The sequence below is a fragment of the Pongo pygmaeus genome, chromosome X (assembly GCF_028885625.2).
Source record: "Pongo pygmaeus isolate AG05252 chromosome X, NHGRI_mPonPyg2-v2.0_pri, whole genome shotgun sequence".
In the NCBI taxonomy this organism is placed as follows: domain Eukaryota; kingdom Metazoa; phylum Chordata; class Mammalia; order Primates; family Hominidae; genus Pongo; species Pongo pygmaeus.
Genome location: NC_072396.2, coordinates 112,216,874 through 112,233,778, shown reverse-complemented (window position 1 = coordinate 112,233,778; position 16,905 = coordinate 112,216,874). Strand labels below are relative to the sequence as shown.

The following is a 16,905-nucleotide window of genomic DNA, read 5'->3' as shown; positions in this document are numbered from 1 at the left end:
TCCCTTGACTTTCAACCCATCCTTTTCTAGCAACCTCTTCCCCCCGACCCTATGCCTACCCACTCCATCCCCTGTCCTCTATCCTCATGCTGTTCTTGATGAACTACGCAGGGTTCATCACTACTATGGCCCTTCTTCACCCATCTGAAGAGTCTCATTCTGTCAGGCCTCAGTCTAGCACAGTGAGCTAGTTCACTTGACAGCCAGATCCTAGATATTAAATTTGGCAGAGATCTGCAGATCAATCAGGACTTGCATTTGAACTAGTTTCTTCTGGAAATAATAGGGAGATAAAGGTGGAGGGGGAGCCCTTTCAGAATTACTGTTAATTTCACCTATGAGAAGAACCATTTCTGTCTTCTCTAAAATACATGATCCACTTGATGTGGACCTACCCAGAACTGAGATAATGGGTTATAACTAAATATGAAGAGAGGACAAGAGTCAAGTCATTTAGATGGTGATCTTCTCTATACAGCTGTCTTCAAACTTTTTGTATCTGAGATTCCTGCCACTACTGTCACTGGCATGCCATTCTTTCACATTTCACATTTTTTCTACCCCAACAGTTTTCAGTCAGAACTACAAAAGGTGAAGAGTTTAGGAAAAAGTGTCCTTACAGAAATTGGCTCCATCTCCTTCTTATGGAAGAAAGACCACTGGATGGAAAGCTGTTCTCGGGAGGCCACAGTGGTGGTGTAGATGCAGATGAGAGTGACATTAGATCCAACAGTCACGTTCACGAAACCGTCTGGGATGGTCACTTGCACCACACTAACCTGACCTGAAAAAATAATCATAAAAAAATCAATAGTACATACTCACATTCTGGTAACACTGTTTCATTACAGAACAGTTACAAAGACATCTTATTTGAGGAATCCAAGGTGAGGGGAAGAAGGTAGAATAAACCATACAAGAAAGTTGAGTTTTCCTGGGGCTCATTGGGGTAGTGGGAGGGGAGTTTCTAACAAATTATCATATGAAGATACTCAAATTCTAGATGACGGTGTGGTAATAACACTAAACTGAGAATTTCTTCTCTGTTAAGGGTGGCCTTACATAGGTTCTTAAAGTCTTGTCCAGGGACCCAAAACTGTCTGGGAGTATAGAGAACAACTGACCCAGTTTTCCCAGTACCGTGGGAATTCCTTGAATGTGGGACTTATAGTTTTAAAATCGGGTAAATCTCAGGCAAAACATATCAGTTTCTTTTTGGGGTCCTCAATAATTTTTAATTAAAATTTTTATTTATATATTTGTAGATTCACATGCAGTTCTAGGAAATAAGACAGATCTCATGTACACTTTGCCCAGTTCCCAGCAATGGTAGCATTTTGCAAGATGATGGTATAATATCACAACCAGGATACTGACATTGATAAAACCTATCGACCTTATTCATATTTCTCCAGTTTTACGTGTACTGCTGTGTGTGTGTACATGCACATTTAATTCTATATTTTATCATGTGTAGACTCGTGTATTCACCATCACAGTCAAGATATTGAACAGTTCCATCACCACAAAGACCTCTCATGTTGACATTTTTATAATCACACTCACCTCCATCCTGCACCCCATTCCTGTCCTAACCATGGACAACCACTAATCTGTCTTTCATTTCTAAAATTCTGTCATTTCATAAATGTTATATACAAGGAATCATGGTAACCTTTTGGAATTGATGACTCTTTTCACTCAGCATAATTATCTAAAATTTCACCCAAGTTGTTGTGTGTATCAGTAGTTTGTTGTTTTTTATTGATTTGTAGTACCCGATGATATATATGTAATACAGTTTGTTTAACCATTCATCCATTTAAGGACATCTGGGCTGTTTCTAGTTTTTGAGTATTGGATAAAACTCCAGTGAACATTCAGGTACAGATTTTGCATGAACATAAATTTTTATTTCTCTGGCAAAAATGCCCAACAGTGCAATTGCTGGATCATATGCCAGTTGCGTATTTTATTTTATTTTAAAAAACCAGCCAGGCTGTTTTCCGGAATGACTGTACCTTTATACATTCCCCTCCGCCACGAAAAAAAAGGATTCAGTTGTCCTGCATCCTTACCAGCATTTGGTGTTGTCACAGTTTTCTACTTTAGACATTCTGGCAGGTATGAAGTAATATAATCATCGTGGTTTTAATTTGCATTTCTCAAATAGATAATGATGCTAAATATCTTTTAATGGGATTATTTGCCATTTGTAAATCTTCAGCAAAATATCTGTTTATATCCTTTGCTCATTTTCTAATTGGATTGTTTAGTTTTTTAACGATTGAGTTTTGAGAGTTCTCTATATAATCTAGATGCAAATCTTTTGGGGATAGAAAGTTTTATTTCTTCATTTCCAATTTGTAGGCCTCTTATTTATTTTTATTGCCTAATTGCAGTGGCTATAACTTCCAATACTATGTTGAATAAGAGAGATGAGAGTGGACATCCTTGCGTTGTTTCCAATCATAGGGCAAAAGCGTTCAGTCTTTCACCATGAAGTATAATGTTGGCTGCAGGTTACTTGTAGGTGTTTTTATGAAGTTGAGGCAATTCTCCTCTATAGGGGGTTAAATTGTGTCCTCCAAAAAGATAAGTTCAATTTCTAACCTCCAGTATCTGTGAATGTGACCTTATTTAGAAATAGGGTTTTTGCAGATGTAATTAAGGATCCTGAGATGAGATAATCACTGATTTAGAGCAAACCCTAAATTCAATGACTGTTGTCCTTATAAGAAAATGGAGAGGGAGGCTTAACACAGAGACTCACAAAGAGAAAGGCTCTGTGAAGACAGAAGCAGAGATTGGAATGATGCATCTACAAGCCAAAGAATACCGAGAATTGCCAGCAGCCATCTAAGAGAGACTTATGGCACAGATTCTCCTTCAGAGCCCTCAGAAGAAACCAACAGTTTGATTTAAAACATTTGGCCTCCAGAACTGTGAGAGAATTAATTTCTCTTGCTTTAAGCCACCCCATTTGTGGCAATTTGTTACAGCTGCTCTGGGAAACAAATACACCCTCTATTCCTAACTTGCTGAGTTTTAATGATGAATGGATATTGGATTTTGTCAAATGCTTTATCTGCATCAGTTGATATGATCATATTTTTTTTTCTTTAGCCTGTTGATATGGTGGATTACACTGAATGCTTTTTGAATGTTGAACCAGCCTTATAAACCTGAAATAAATCCTATTTGGTCATGGTGTATAATTCTTTTCATACATTGTTGGATTCAATTTCCTAGTGTTTTGCTAAGGATTTTTGTGTCAAAGTTCATGAGAGAGATATTGGCCTGTAGTTTTCTATTTTTGTACTGTTTTTGTCTGGTTTTGGTATCAGCATAATACTGGCCTCATAAAATGAGCTGGAAGTGTTTCCTCCTCTTCTGTTTTTTGGAAGAGATGTGTAAAACTGATCTTAATAATTCTTTAAATGTTTGTTAGAATTATTTGCTGAAGCTATCTAGGCCTGGAGATTTCTTTTGTAGGAGCTTTTAAAATTATGAATTCAATTTCTTTAATGGTTATGGAGTTATTCAGATTATCTATTTCATATTGGGTGAGTTCTAGTAGCTTGCTGCTTTGGATAAATTGGCCAATTTTTTTCTAAGTTGTCAAATATATGAATGTATAGTTGTTCATAACATTCTCTCATTATATTTTTTAATGACTGCAGGATCTATAGTGATATTCCATATTTCATTTCTGATATTAGTGATTTGGGTCTTAACTCTTTTTATTAGTCTTGCTAGAAGTTTGTCAGTTTTATTGATTTTTTTTCAAAAAAGCAAATTTTTGTGTTATTAATTTTTCCCTATAGTTTTTCTATTTCAAATTCATTGATTTCAGCTCTTTATTATTCCCTTCCTTCTGCTTTCTTTGGGTTTATTTTGGTCTTCTTTTCTAGATCCTTGATGTAGAAATTTTGGTTATTGACTTAAGACCTTTCTTTATTTCCAATGTAAACATTTAGTGTTAGAAATTTCTCTCTCAAAATTGCTTTAGCTACATGGTACATATTTCAATATGTTGTGTTTTCATTTGCATTCAGTTCTATGTATTTTTAAAAAATTCCTTTTGAGATTTCCTCTTTGATCCACGGATTATCTAGAAGAGTGTTGTTTAATTTCCACGTGTTTAGATACTTTTCTGCTACAGATTTCTAGTTTCGTTGCATTGTGGTCAGAGAATATACTCTGTGTTATTTCAATTATTTTAAATTTGTTTAGGTTTGTTTTACGGCCAAGCACATTCTTGGTGAATGTTCTGCAGGTGCCAAAAAAAAGTGTGTTCTGCTGTTGTTGGGTGGAGTGTTCTATACAAACAGATATAATTTAAAACCGCTATGGATAAACCAATATAAAATCGTAAAAATATTCAATTAGATTCTGTTAATTGATTGTCTTTTTCAGATCTTCCCTATATTTACTGATGTTCTTTCTAATAGATTTACTCAGTTTCTGAGAGGCATATTGAAGTTCCCAACTATAATTGTGGATTTGTCTCTTTCTTCTTTTAGCTTGATAAGTTTTTGTTCACGAATTTTGAGACTTAGTTGTTTGGTGTGTACCCATTAAGGATCATTGTATCCTCCTGCTGGGTTGATCCATTTATCATTAGGTAACGTCTCTCTTTATCTCTTTTTCTTTGCTCTGAAGACTACTTTATCAGATATTAATGAAGCTTTTCCAGATTTTTGAAAAATTAATACTTATGTGGTACATCTTTTTCTATATTTTTACTTGCAATCTTCCTATGTCATCAAATTTAATGTGAGTTTCTTGTGAGTAGCATATAGAGTGAGATACATTCCAAGACCCCCAGTGGATGCCTGAAACCATGGATAGTACTGAACCCTATGTATACTGTTTTTTTTTCCCTATACACACAAACCTATGATAAAGTTTAATTTATAAATTAGGCACAGTAAGAGATTAACAATGATAACTACTAATAAATAGAACAATTATACCAATGTACTGGAGTAAAAATTATGTGATTGTGTTCACACATTCACACTTTCTCACAAAATATCTTATTGTACTGTACTATGGGTAACTGAAACCTCAGAAAGTAAAACCACAGATGAAAGGGGGCTACTGTAGTTGTATTCACATTCAATATGATTATTTAATGTAATTATTGATATATTATTCTTGTTTGCTATTTTATTATCTGTTTTTTGTTTGTTCCCTTTAGTTCTTATTCTTCTGTTTCCCTTTTCTTGCTTTTCTGACAGTTACTTGAGCATGTTTTATGATTCCATCTTGACTTATTCATAGTGTTTTAAAACATATATCTTTGTAGAGTTTTCCCAGTGGTTTCTCTGGGTATTCAACATTCATGTGTGAGTCATAACAGTCTACTCATATCAATATTTTACCACTTTGATTGAAGTGTATAAATCTCACTTCCATTTAGGTTCCTTTACCTTCCCCACTTTTAAATATCATTGTCTAGAGTATAAAATGGTGTTATAATTTTGTTTCAATTATCAAATATGATTTATAGAACTCATGAGTTAAAAGATAGTCTACTTTATGTACTTACATTTCTGCTCTTTCTGTTGTCCTTTCATCCTTCCTGATTGCTCTTTATCATTTATTTTCTGTTTGAAGAAACCCTTTTAGCTATTTTTTAACAGTATGTCTGCTAGCAACAAATCTTTTTGTTTTCCTTCAACTGAGAATTTGATTATTTCCCCTTAATTCCTGAAGGATAGTTTCACCAGATATGGATTCTATTTTCTGTCATCTCTGCTCTTCTATTGAGTCCATCAGCAAGTTTTTCATTTTTGTTATTTTATTTTACAGTTCTATAATTTATATTTGTTTTTGGGGGGAAGGGGACAAACAAGCCAGTTTTATTCAAAAAATAATTCCAAGGGGGAAAAAAGAAAACTGAGAAAGAACCTATAGATTATAAGGGTCTTTAGAAAAATAGTAGACAATTGCAAAGTATGTATTTTTAAAATTCTTGTTTTTAACTTAATTTTTATTTTAATTAACAAATAATTATTGCAAATATTTATGGGGTACAACGTGATATTTTAATATATGCATACGCTGTGGAATAATTACATCAAGCTGATTAACATATCCATCACTTCACATATTTATCCTTTTTTTGTTTTTTGTTTTGTTTTGTTTTGTTTTGTTTTCAGACAGGATCTCACTCTGTTACCCAGGTTGGAGTGCAGTAGTGTGATCTCAGCTCACTGCAACCTCTGCCTCCCAGGCTTAAGCAATTCTCCCATCTCAGCATCCCGAGTAGCTAGGACCACAGGCACACGCCACCATGCCCAGCTAATTTTGTGTGTGTGTGTGTGTGTGTGTGTGTGAGTGTGTATGTGTATTTTTGGTAGAAATGGGATTTCACCACATGGCCCAGGCTGTTCTCGAACTCCTGAGCTCAAGTGATCCACCTGCCTCGGCCTCCCAAAGTGGCGGGATTACAAGCATGAGCCACCACATCTGGCCTACTTATCTTTTGTTTAGTTTTGTTTTTTTCGTAGCAAGAACATTTAAAATCTATTATTTTTTTAATAGGTTTTTGGGGACCAGGTGGTGTTTGGTTACGCGGATAAGTTCATTAGCGGTGATTTCTGAGATTTTGGTGACCCCATTACCCGAACAGTGTATACTGTACCCAATGTGTAGACTAAAATCTTATGCTTTTAGCAGTTTTGAAATGCACAATACATTATTATCAACTATGGTGAGCATGCTGCAAAATAGGTCTTTAAAACTTATTCCTCTTGTCTAACTGGAACTTTGTACCCTTTGGTCAATTTCTCCCCATTTCCCACTCCCTCCAAGCCACAGTCCCTGGTAACCATTCTACTCTAATTCTGAGTTCAACTCTTTTGGATCTCACATATAAGTGAGATTATGTGGTGTTTGTCTTTCCGTGTCTGGCTTGCTTCACTTAGCATAATGTCCCCCAGGTTCATTCATGCTGTAGCAAATGACAGAATTTCCTTCTTTCTTATATTTTTATAACTTCTTTTTCTTTTCTGCAAGTTTCCTTTTTTTTTAACTTGTTTTAAGATAATGTTAATTGATTGTTGAAGCATTTTTATGATGGCTACTTTGAAATCCTTGTCAGATAATTCCAACATCCGATTCATCTTAATGTTGGCAGTAGTTGCCTTTTCTCAGTCGAGTTGTGATTTACTTGATTCCTGGTGTGACAGATGATTTTTGATTGAACATTTTGTCTACTATGTTAGGAAAGTCCTATTTACATTTTTTATTTTTGCAGTCAGTCACGTTATTTATGCTTCACATGCATGCAGGTGTTGGCTTACTTTTGTGGTCTGTTGTTCTAACAGCAGTTTAATTTTCAGTATTGTTTTGCTCTGTTTGGTTTATCGGGTATCACTGAGGCTGACATTTGTCCCAGATCATATCGCCTGAAGGAGCAGAAAGGTTTCCCTAGGTCAGGCTTCCAGGTGTCTCTCAGTTGGGGTAGGTATGGTGGGACACTTCTACTGGCGCCCTGCACTGTTGGTGTCTCTATGGGGAGGGGAGGACAGTCATACACCCACTGAGACACAGCCTTCCCAGACTGGGCTGCTTGCCATCACTTTATGCCTCGTGTCTGTTCTACCCTCCCACCTCGATATCTCTAGGTGAAAGTGGGACATCTCAGGCCCAGGGAGAAGGCGAATGCTTCTTTTGTCCACTGTTGTTGGTGGGGTTTCTGAAGATCCCCCCTTACCTGTGGTGTTGGGCCTACCTGATGTTGTCAGAGGGACTCTGAGGGAGGAGTAAGCTTACCTGGGCTGCCCTCTGTTGTTCAGTTGGGTATCAGGAATGGCCAGGACTAGGTTTATTTCTTCTGTTGGGTGGGAAACATAGGATACCCTTGCTCTTTGTTTTTCCCTGGGTCTCAAACCAGTTTGCCTTCTTCTTACAACCTTCCAGAGTTCTCCCCTGGTTGTCTCTTGCATTATTTCCAGGGTTTATACTTGTGCTTAGCAGGGAGGAACAATGAAAAACAGGTCTGTGCTACATGTCCAGACCAGAAATCTCCCTCAATTTTTAAAAGTGTAAAATTGTCCTGAGATCACAAATTTTGAGAACTGTTGGCCTTACAGAAAGGTGAAGTAATTAAGCTTCCCATAGGATTTGGAGGACCACCGAAGTGCTCCCTACCCAAATCCAGCCTGCCACTATACTAAAATTCTCAGTTCTATATGAGCACTTTCCAAAGGGCTCTTTTAGGTGGTGGCACTTTGGGGAGCACTATACAGTCACTGGCTTATCTTATTAACTGGTTACTATCCATTGCATTGTCAAAGACTATAAAAGTTCTCCAGGATGGGACACAGGATTGGCAGGCAAGCACTGGAAGAGAAAGTCAAGTTCAAGAGACACTCTCTATGCTGTCCTAGCTGCCTGCAGGGTCACAGAGGGTGTTGGAGGGTTGAGGGGAAGGGATAAGGATACATAAATTATGAGAGATTCAGAGGAAATTGCATAGAGGGACTAATTCCTGTCCATCTTCCCAATTTTGCATACCCAAAGACTTATTTATTTCATATTTTTCTTACTTAATGACAGCAGTCAGACAAAAAGAACTTAAAGGATTGACAAACACTTTTAAAAAGTAAAAGAAAAAAAATCATTGTACTGATTACTCTTGGTTTCATGGATTCAATATCTGTGTTCTCTGTCACAGCCAGGCCACCTGGTCCAGCTGCTTTCCTGCCACAAGCTGGCTGTTTAATGGCAACCAATGCACTGATAAATTAAGAAAAGTTCCTGAACGCAAACATAAATGCAGCACTTTTTAACTCCATACAGTTTCCCTCTTCCCAATATTCTCCTCCCCATGCTTTCCTGGTTTCCATAATGCCTCCTCCAAAAAGGAAATTGGCTTTCAGAAAGCAGCTAATCTTTCCAACAAAAACTTCACTGGAGAAAGATGGTTCCCTCCCACCCTCAAAGAGCCCATTTCATTTCTCCTGGAAGTTAGCCACATCTCTGGCCATGCTTAAATGATGACTTCCAAATGTCTTTAAAGTGTCCAAAATAAAAAGGATAAAACTGGGGTTTTGGTAGCCCTTAAAGTTCCCAGACTTATTCCCTAAAAACAGAGATTTTAGAGATATTATTTGGCCATAATTTTTGTTCTCTAGTTTGGGACCCAGTAACTGTTACGAGATTGGTTAAGGGTGAGAATTTATGAACAGATAAGGCAAAACAATAAACAAAACCCCACAAACCCCCTTTGGAGGCCACTCCTGGAAAAAGTGTTTGATGGCAGAGTACACACAGTACTCACACAAGTCAAGCCATGGAAGAGGCTGTGGAGCCTAGCAAAAAATATCAGTTGAGCACCCATTTTGTGCCACAAACAGTGCTAAACACTGAGGAAACAATAATGAACACGACAGACACAATCTCTGCCATCCCTCAGTGCAGCAGGAAGCCATTTATAGCACAGATGAGAATAAAGGTGAATGAAAATCAAGGATTTGGAAAATATAAATCTGATTCAAACATTTCCAACATTTTAAATATAGAAGATATATAAATGTGTAACTAATTAGAAATCTGCAAAAGTTTAATAATATCACCTTGGAATTAGGATGGTAATTTCAAATTTTAAAGTGAGACAATATTTTTTGAGGTACTACACATTGTCATGTAAATAAGTAACAATTGGCAAAGCAAAACCTCCAGGCCATTTTATTGCCCAGATTCCCAATTCTTAGCACCATAACCAATTAAATTCTGAAGAAAAGATGTTTTTCAGATGTTGTCCAACCATGATACAGTGATGATATGCTTCAGAGCTAAAAGTTATTTATTTCCAGATGAGCCTTTTTAAAATGTCACATCATTCAATTAGTACACATTACTTAAAACCTCTGAGCTCACCCTTACAGCGCTGTCCAACAGAACTTCTTGTGATGGTGGAAATGTTCTACCTCTGCGCCATCCAGTTCAGTAGCACAAATAGAATTATCGAACACCTGAAATGTGGCTAGTGAAACTGAGGAACTGACTTCATAATTTTCATTAATCTGAAGTGATTTAAATTTCAATAGCCACATGTATACAATAGGCAGTGCAAATTTAGTCCGAAAGTGGAGGTGATTCTCTGAGTGTCAGGGAAAAAATTTCCTTTCCTTTGGATTAAGTCATTCTAAGTTGAGAAATTATTTAAAAATTGAATAAGTCAGAAAAATTTCTACATCAATAGGACTGTGAATAAATAGCAAAGTAAAGATTAGTATCTGATTTAAACAAAACCCAAGAACACAATGTCCCTCACTGACTTGACCAAATTTAAAAACAAAACAAAAATGCATATGTGGTTGAAATATGTGTAATCTCTTTTAAAAACCAGTGCTTACCTGCACGTTGTACACATGTACCCTAAAACTTAAAGTATAATAATAATCATAATAATAAAACAAAACCAGTGCTTATTATTAAAGAAAAATAATCCAAGATGTACACACTTAATCAACATTTAAAAATATTTTTAGGCTGGGCGCAGTGGCTCACACCTGTAATCCCAACACTTAGGGAGGCTGAGGTGGGCGGATCACCTGAGGTTGGGAGTTCAAGACCAGCCTGACCAACATGGAGAAACCCTGTCTCTACCAAAAATACAAAATTAGCCGGGCGTGGTGGTGCATGCCTGTAAATCCCAGCTACTCAGGAGGCTGAGGCAGGAGAATTACTTGAACCCGGAAGGCGGAAGCTGCGGTGGGCCGAGATCGCACCATTGCACTCCAGCCTGGGCAACAAGAGCTTAACTTTGTCTCAAAAGAATATATATATAATATAGTATATATTATAGTATATATATATAATATAGTATATATCATAGTATATATATATAATATAGTATATATCATAGTATATATATATAATATAGTATATATCATAGTATATATATATAATATAGTATATATCATAGTATATATTATAGTATATATATAATATAGTATATATTATAGTATATATTATAGTATATATATAATATAGTATATATTATAGTATATATATATTATAGTATATATAATATAGTATATATTATAGTATATATAATATAGTATATATTATAGTATATAGTATAGTATATATATAATATAGTATATAGTATAGTATATATAATATAGTATATGTTATAGTATATATAATATAGTATATGTTATATATAATATAGTATATATTATAGTATATATATAATATAGTATATATTATAGTATATATATAATATAGTATATATTATAGTATATATATAATATAGTATATATTATAGTATATATAATATAGTATATATTATAGTATATAATATAGTATATATTATAGTATATAATATAGTATATATTATAGTATATAATATAGTATATATTATAGTGTATATATAATATAGTATATATTATAGTATATATATAATATAGTATATATTATAGTATATATAATATAGTATATATTATAGTATATATAATATAGTATATATTATAGTATATATATAATATAGTATATATTATAGTATATATATAATATAGTATATATTATGGTATATATAATATAGTATATATTATGGTATATATATAATATAGTATATATTATAGTATATATAATATAGTATATATTATGGTATATATAATATAGTATATATTATGGTATATATATAATATAGTACATATTATGGTATATATAATATAGTACATATTATGGTATATATATAATATAGTATATATTATGTATATATATAATATAGTATATATTATGTATATATATAATATAGTATATATTATGTATATATATAATATAGTATATATTATGTATATATATAATATAGTATATATTATGGTATATATATAATATAGTATATATTATAGTATATATATATAATATAGTATATATTATGGTATATATATACTATATTATATATTATAGTATATATATATAATATAGTATATATTATAGTATATATATATAATATAGTATATATTATAGTATATATAATATAGTATATATTATAGTATATATATATATGGAGAGAGAGAGAGAGAGAATGTCTTGTATTTTGGTAGTGATTGTTCATTCATTTAATGCTTACAAAGTGGCAAACATTTTGCTTATAGAAGGATTATTATCCTTCTAATGTACCACAGCAAAATATCCCCCAAATAGCCATATTTAATCTGATGCATTTGAAGTGATTTAATTTCCAGCAACTTCGTATATAACTGCTTCATTTTGACTTAGGAAATAATATAATCAAATGATCACTCACTTTTTTGGATTTGATAGCAAACTCAAAGTTCAAATATATTACTCCTTTAAAATGCATAGCATATACCTCCAGAAAATGAAAGCTGCATTAACATATCTTTCTAAGAGGTGACTAATACATATTTCAAGTACCTAAAATGATATGCATAAATTTTTTGCAGAAGTTTGATTAAAACTCGTTTTCCCGAATTAGAATTTAACCTAAGAATTCCTAAGAAGTCATTGAAAATATTTTGATTTAAGCAAAATCTGACCTGTTTAGTTATACCAAAATCGATTTTAAATATGTATGTGAAAATGACGTCTGGATGTTTGGAATTTGGGAAAGTAATTCATTCTTTCAACAAACATTTACTATGCATCCACTATGTGTTAGGCATCATGCTTAACACCAAAAAGTGACATGCTCTCCAAAACAAGTCCAGGAAGAACATCAAACTGCACATTGATGGAAACACTATCAGTTGTCCAGATCAACTGATGAACACTGCTAATGACAGGTGTAGATTACTAAAGTGATCCTTTCTCTGACTTCAATACATATGTAAGCACAGCAAACGACAATAGAGCATACCACAATTTGCTGTACTGACACTACTGCTTTGGGCCAACTAGATAATATGTGTATAGATATATAGTGTACACTATATGCCAACAAAATCAGTTATTTAGTAACTTAGGAAACACACTCTGAAGTATTTATTGGTCTTGTTCTAAAAGTCACAATCAAATAAAATCCTGACATCATGCTAAACAATTTTTTTAAACAATAAAATAGTATACAAGGAATAAACACAATTTTTAAAATGTAATATATACACCTGCAAATAAAAGAATGATAATTCACCCAAATCTGAGTGGTAAAATGGCAGATGATTTTTATTTTATTTTAAATTTCCATATTTCCCCACCTTTCTACAATGACCATGCATTACATTTATAATCAGTAAAAATTACTTGTATGTTAGGTACAGTTAAAAAAAAACAAAAACTGTTCTTAACAACCTTTCCAAACCCTGTGTCTAGTATGGGCCAGGGCAAGGCCTCACATAAGGAAACAGGTATGATCTTAGAGGGCTGATGCAGAAGGCCCAGGGGTCGACCCAACTGGCTAATGACTGGAAACCCTTTAAGAAGAGACAAAACTTTCATATCTAAAGTTACAGTTAAATGAATATGCCTGGGGAGAAGAGAAAACAGGAACATGTGTTTCCAGCTCTAGGGCCTAGTTAGGTCACTGGACAAATGGAGTGTTGCCTTCTGGTGATGTTTAACTCCATAAAACATCTATGCTTAAACATTTAGTAATGAACATTTAAAGAACTATTTCTAAACATGAGATCATTTTGAAAAGCAACACTTTTTTCTAATTATAAAAATAGCATAATGTTCTTCGTAGAAAACCCAGGAAGTAGGAAAAGCTGGGAAATAAAATTAAAATCGTCTATAATCCCATCACCCAGAGGCAACCACCACGAGCACTTCGGTATATAACCTTCTAGTAATTTATTCTAGGCATATGTGTGTATCCTGCTTTTTCACTTAATATTTTATCCTGGGTATTTTCTTATGTCATTAATATGCCTAGTAAACCTCATTCTAACGACTGCCTAATATTTCTAATGGCTTGAAAATCCTGTTTTTGGATAAACAATATTATTGTATTTACTATGGACCTAACTTATAAGAACAGATGCAAAATGTATCTGATATTTGAAAACTAGCCAAGGGATTTTTGGAATTAATGATCTCTCCTGGATCTAACTAACATCAGTATTTTGATTCCAAAATTGATTTTCTTCTGTTCAGATCCCTAAAATCACCCATATTGTGCACCATAAATCACTCACATATTTTGCAAAATACAGTCTTAGGATTGGAAAACCACAACTCCTTAAGAAATATTAGACAGTAAAGCACTCAGTAAATTTCTGTTCTTCCCACGTGTAAGCCAGGGCAGGCCCTCCAACCCAGGCTCTGTCTGCTAGAGCAAGTCAATCACTGAGCTTAAAGGAAACACTAAAGTAAGTAAAACAGAGGCAAAATTATCCCTAGCACAAAGTTTGGTTTCTGAGTAAATTCATTTTTTTCACCTTTCAAAGTAAGTAAAGTAATAAACTATATTTTTTTCTGAGAAAATTTTCATTCAGAAGCTCCATAAAACAATAATATTATGGGCTTACACCCCTAATATATCAGCATGGCATATGTTTGCTAAGCAAGATTTCTGAAAATTATTTAACTTATCATACTAATCACAATTCATTTGAAGTACAGGAGATGAAAATTCCATGTAAAAATGTGGAATTTTTATTTAAAAGGAAACTCTGTTTCCAATTATATTTGGTGGTTCGGAGATCCTTTCCTTACCTGCAAGGCAGCTTAGGATCAGAAAGACCTTCCAAAATGCGAACACCATTGTGTGGAGGTTAGTTGAGAGCAGCAGGTGCCAGTAGCTTGCCTGGACTAGGCTGAGTCTCAAATTGGCTTCTTCAATCACACCGAGGTTTGCCAGGCTTATCTGCTGGGCATCGCCAAGCAAACATGCCTTTTTGGGCTTACTTATTGCCTATAGACCTTTCTCAGAACAGATTTGTGTTTCTTTGAAACACTTTTCATGGGGCGTGTTTCCTTGATATATTTGCTACTGTGTTAATAATAAACCCACGCATTTAAATTATTCAAGCTCCTTGTACACAGATTCTCTAAGTCTCATTGTTTAAAATCAATCTTACTAAAACGTTGTACTCGGGCTGGGGGATATGGTTGAAAGAGAGCCTATGCAAATAAAAGCTGACAAGGCTAATTAATTTCAAATATTTCCATGAGTCTTACAGAATTGATTCACCAACCTCCTTTTACAAATTAAGTTAGTAAACTGGTACTATATCGTTTCCTGGGGAGATGGGGTTCATGGGAAGGGCACAGGGGTTATGAAGCTAAAAAGCATTCATTTCTGTGTGAACAAACTCTGAACATGTTACCCTTTTTTGAAACACTGGCAGTTGTCACTACCCTCCACCAAAACTAGCAGTAAAATGACTTACATGCTTTTGTCTGTCGGGTTAGAAATCTTATAGCACGTATTTGCTAACGTAATTTTGCAAAATCAAGTTAGTGAATACATGCTTAAAGACTTTCTTTGGAGAAGTCTGATTTTTTGGAGAATTAAGTTACTCAGTAGATGCTATAGGGTTTCCTTAGAAATGGAGGTTCACCAGAAGGGCATGGGAGGCTCCACAGGTAAGGAACCTTCATGGGAACATGAACTTCTAATAGTGTTCCTATTATGCTTAAGTTACCCAGAGAAACCTAAGGACTTTCTCTGGCTCTTCCCATGTGATCTCTAAGTCCTATCATTTCCATCTCCACAGCGAATTTCAGACGTGTTCTTTCTCCAATCTGCTGCTTCCGTCTTGGTCCAGGTACTCAGCTCCTCACTTTGGCCTATCATAGCAGCTTCCTAAGTGGTCTCCCTGACTTCTTCCACCTTCATCCTGTGCGCCAGCCGCAGGCCAATGTTCCAGCCCTAATGAAATATTTCCAGTAACACCATAAATGGACTCTTTCATCAAATCCAAAGTCCTTAATATGGATTCCCATTCTTCCAATATCTGATCCTCACCTCATCTGAACTTTAGCCACATTAACTCATGCCCCTGAAAAAGTATGTCAAGATTTATTGCTTCAAAGTGTTCAGTCACATGAAATGTGTGCAAATTTCAAGTGATATGTTTTATGAACTTTAATTTACAGGAAATGTTTGACCCCATCTTACTTTAGCCATTCCAATCTCCCACTGCTTCTTAGAAAGCCATTTTGCTTCCATCATGCCTGATTCCTCCTTGCAGCCTATCCTGTCCATGCTCATGTCTGATGCCAAACGTTGGCTCCAGGTGATTTCCATCACTATTTAGAGTTTTCTTCTTCCTCCTCTTACTAGCCAAGTATATTCTTAGCATAGATCAGTCATACTGTCCTATGTGAGAATTTCAATGAACCGACATACCACCCTAGCATAAATTTGCATTTTACTTAAAGCCAATATCCTACAGCTGACCATTGATTATTCTCCAGTAGTTTTGTATTTATTAACTGGTCTACCTTAAATCTAGTCACTGTGAATCCCTCCAGGGTAGGGACCATGTCTTATACAGGCAGTTCCCAACTTTAAAATGAGCGTGTCCCAAGATGTAATGGTAAACTCATTGACTGGACGCAAGAATTCCTGCAGAAGCAATGTTATAATACGAGTCTCACTGTCAGGCATGTAGCACGTAATCTAGCACTGGCTTGAATTCTGCATACTGGGCCACATAAGGCAGTGGAGGGTGAGGAGGAACAGCAGGTGACAGAGAAAGAACGTTCCTTTCATTTCCCAAGATATGAGTTGTGCACAAATCAACATTTTCCCCCAAATAACTATTGCATGTCTCTGACATCCACCTTCTCTTCTGCCTCCCACCTTCATCGGCCCCCTGGCTCCTGGGTCCCTAGTTTGCCCTAAGGGAGAGTCTCATTCCCCAGAATATCTCATGCTCCAAAATTACTTTTTCCTTTTCACCCCTATTCCTCCCAGAAACCCTCCCTTTCCCCTGTATAAGCAGACAGCAGCTCCATGTTAGGAAG

At 34.9% G+C, this 16,905-nt stretch overlaps 1 protein-coding gene across 3 annotated transcripts in view; it reads right to left on the bottom strand.

Annotated features, from left to right (window-relative positions):
- Positions 1-14,885, bottom strand: part of VSIG1 (V-set and immunoglobulin domain containing 1) — a 35,293-nt gene extending 20,408 nt beyond the window's left edge. For all 3 annotated transcript variants that reach the window (XR_008497118.2, XM_054471827.2, XM_054471828.2), the window contains exons 1-2: positions 14,647-14,885; positions 621-784 (exon numbers count right to left, since the gene is read on the bottom strand). Coding sequence is in view for 2 of the 3 variants with exons in the window: in XM_054471827.2 (XP_054327802.1) it covers positions 621-784; positions 14,647-14,695 (213 nt within the window). In the remaining variant the exon portion in view is untranslated. The remainder of the gene's footprint in view (positions 1-620; positions 785-14,646) is intronic.
- Between the last annotated feature and the right edge of the window lie 2,020 nt (positions 14,886-16,905).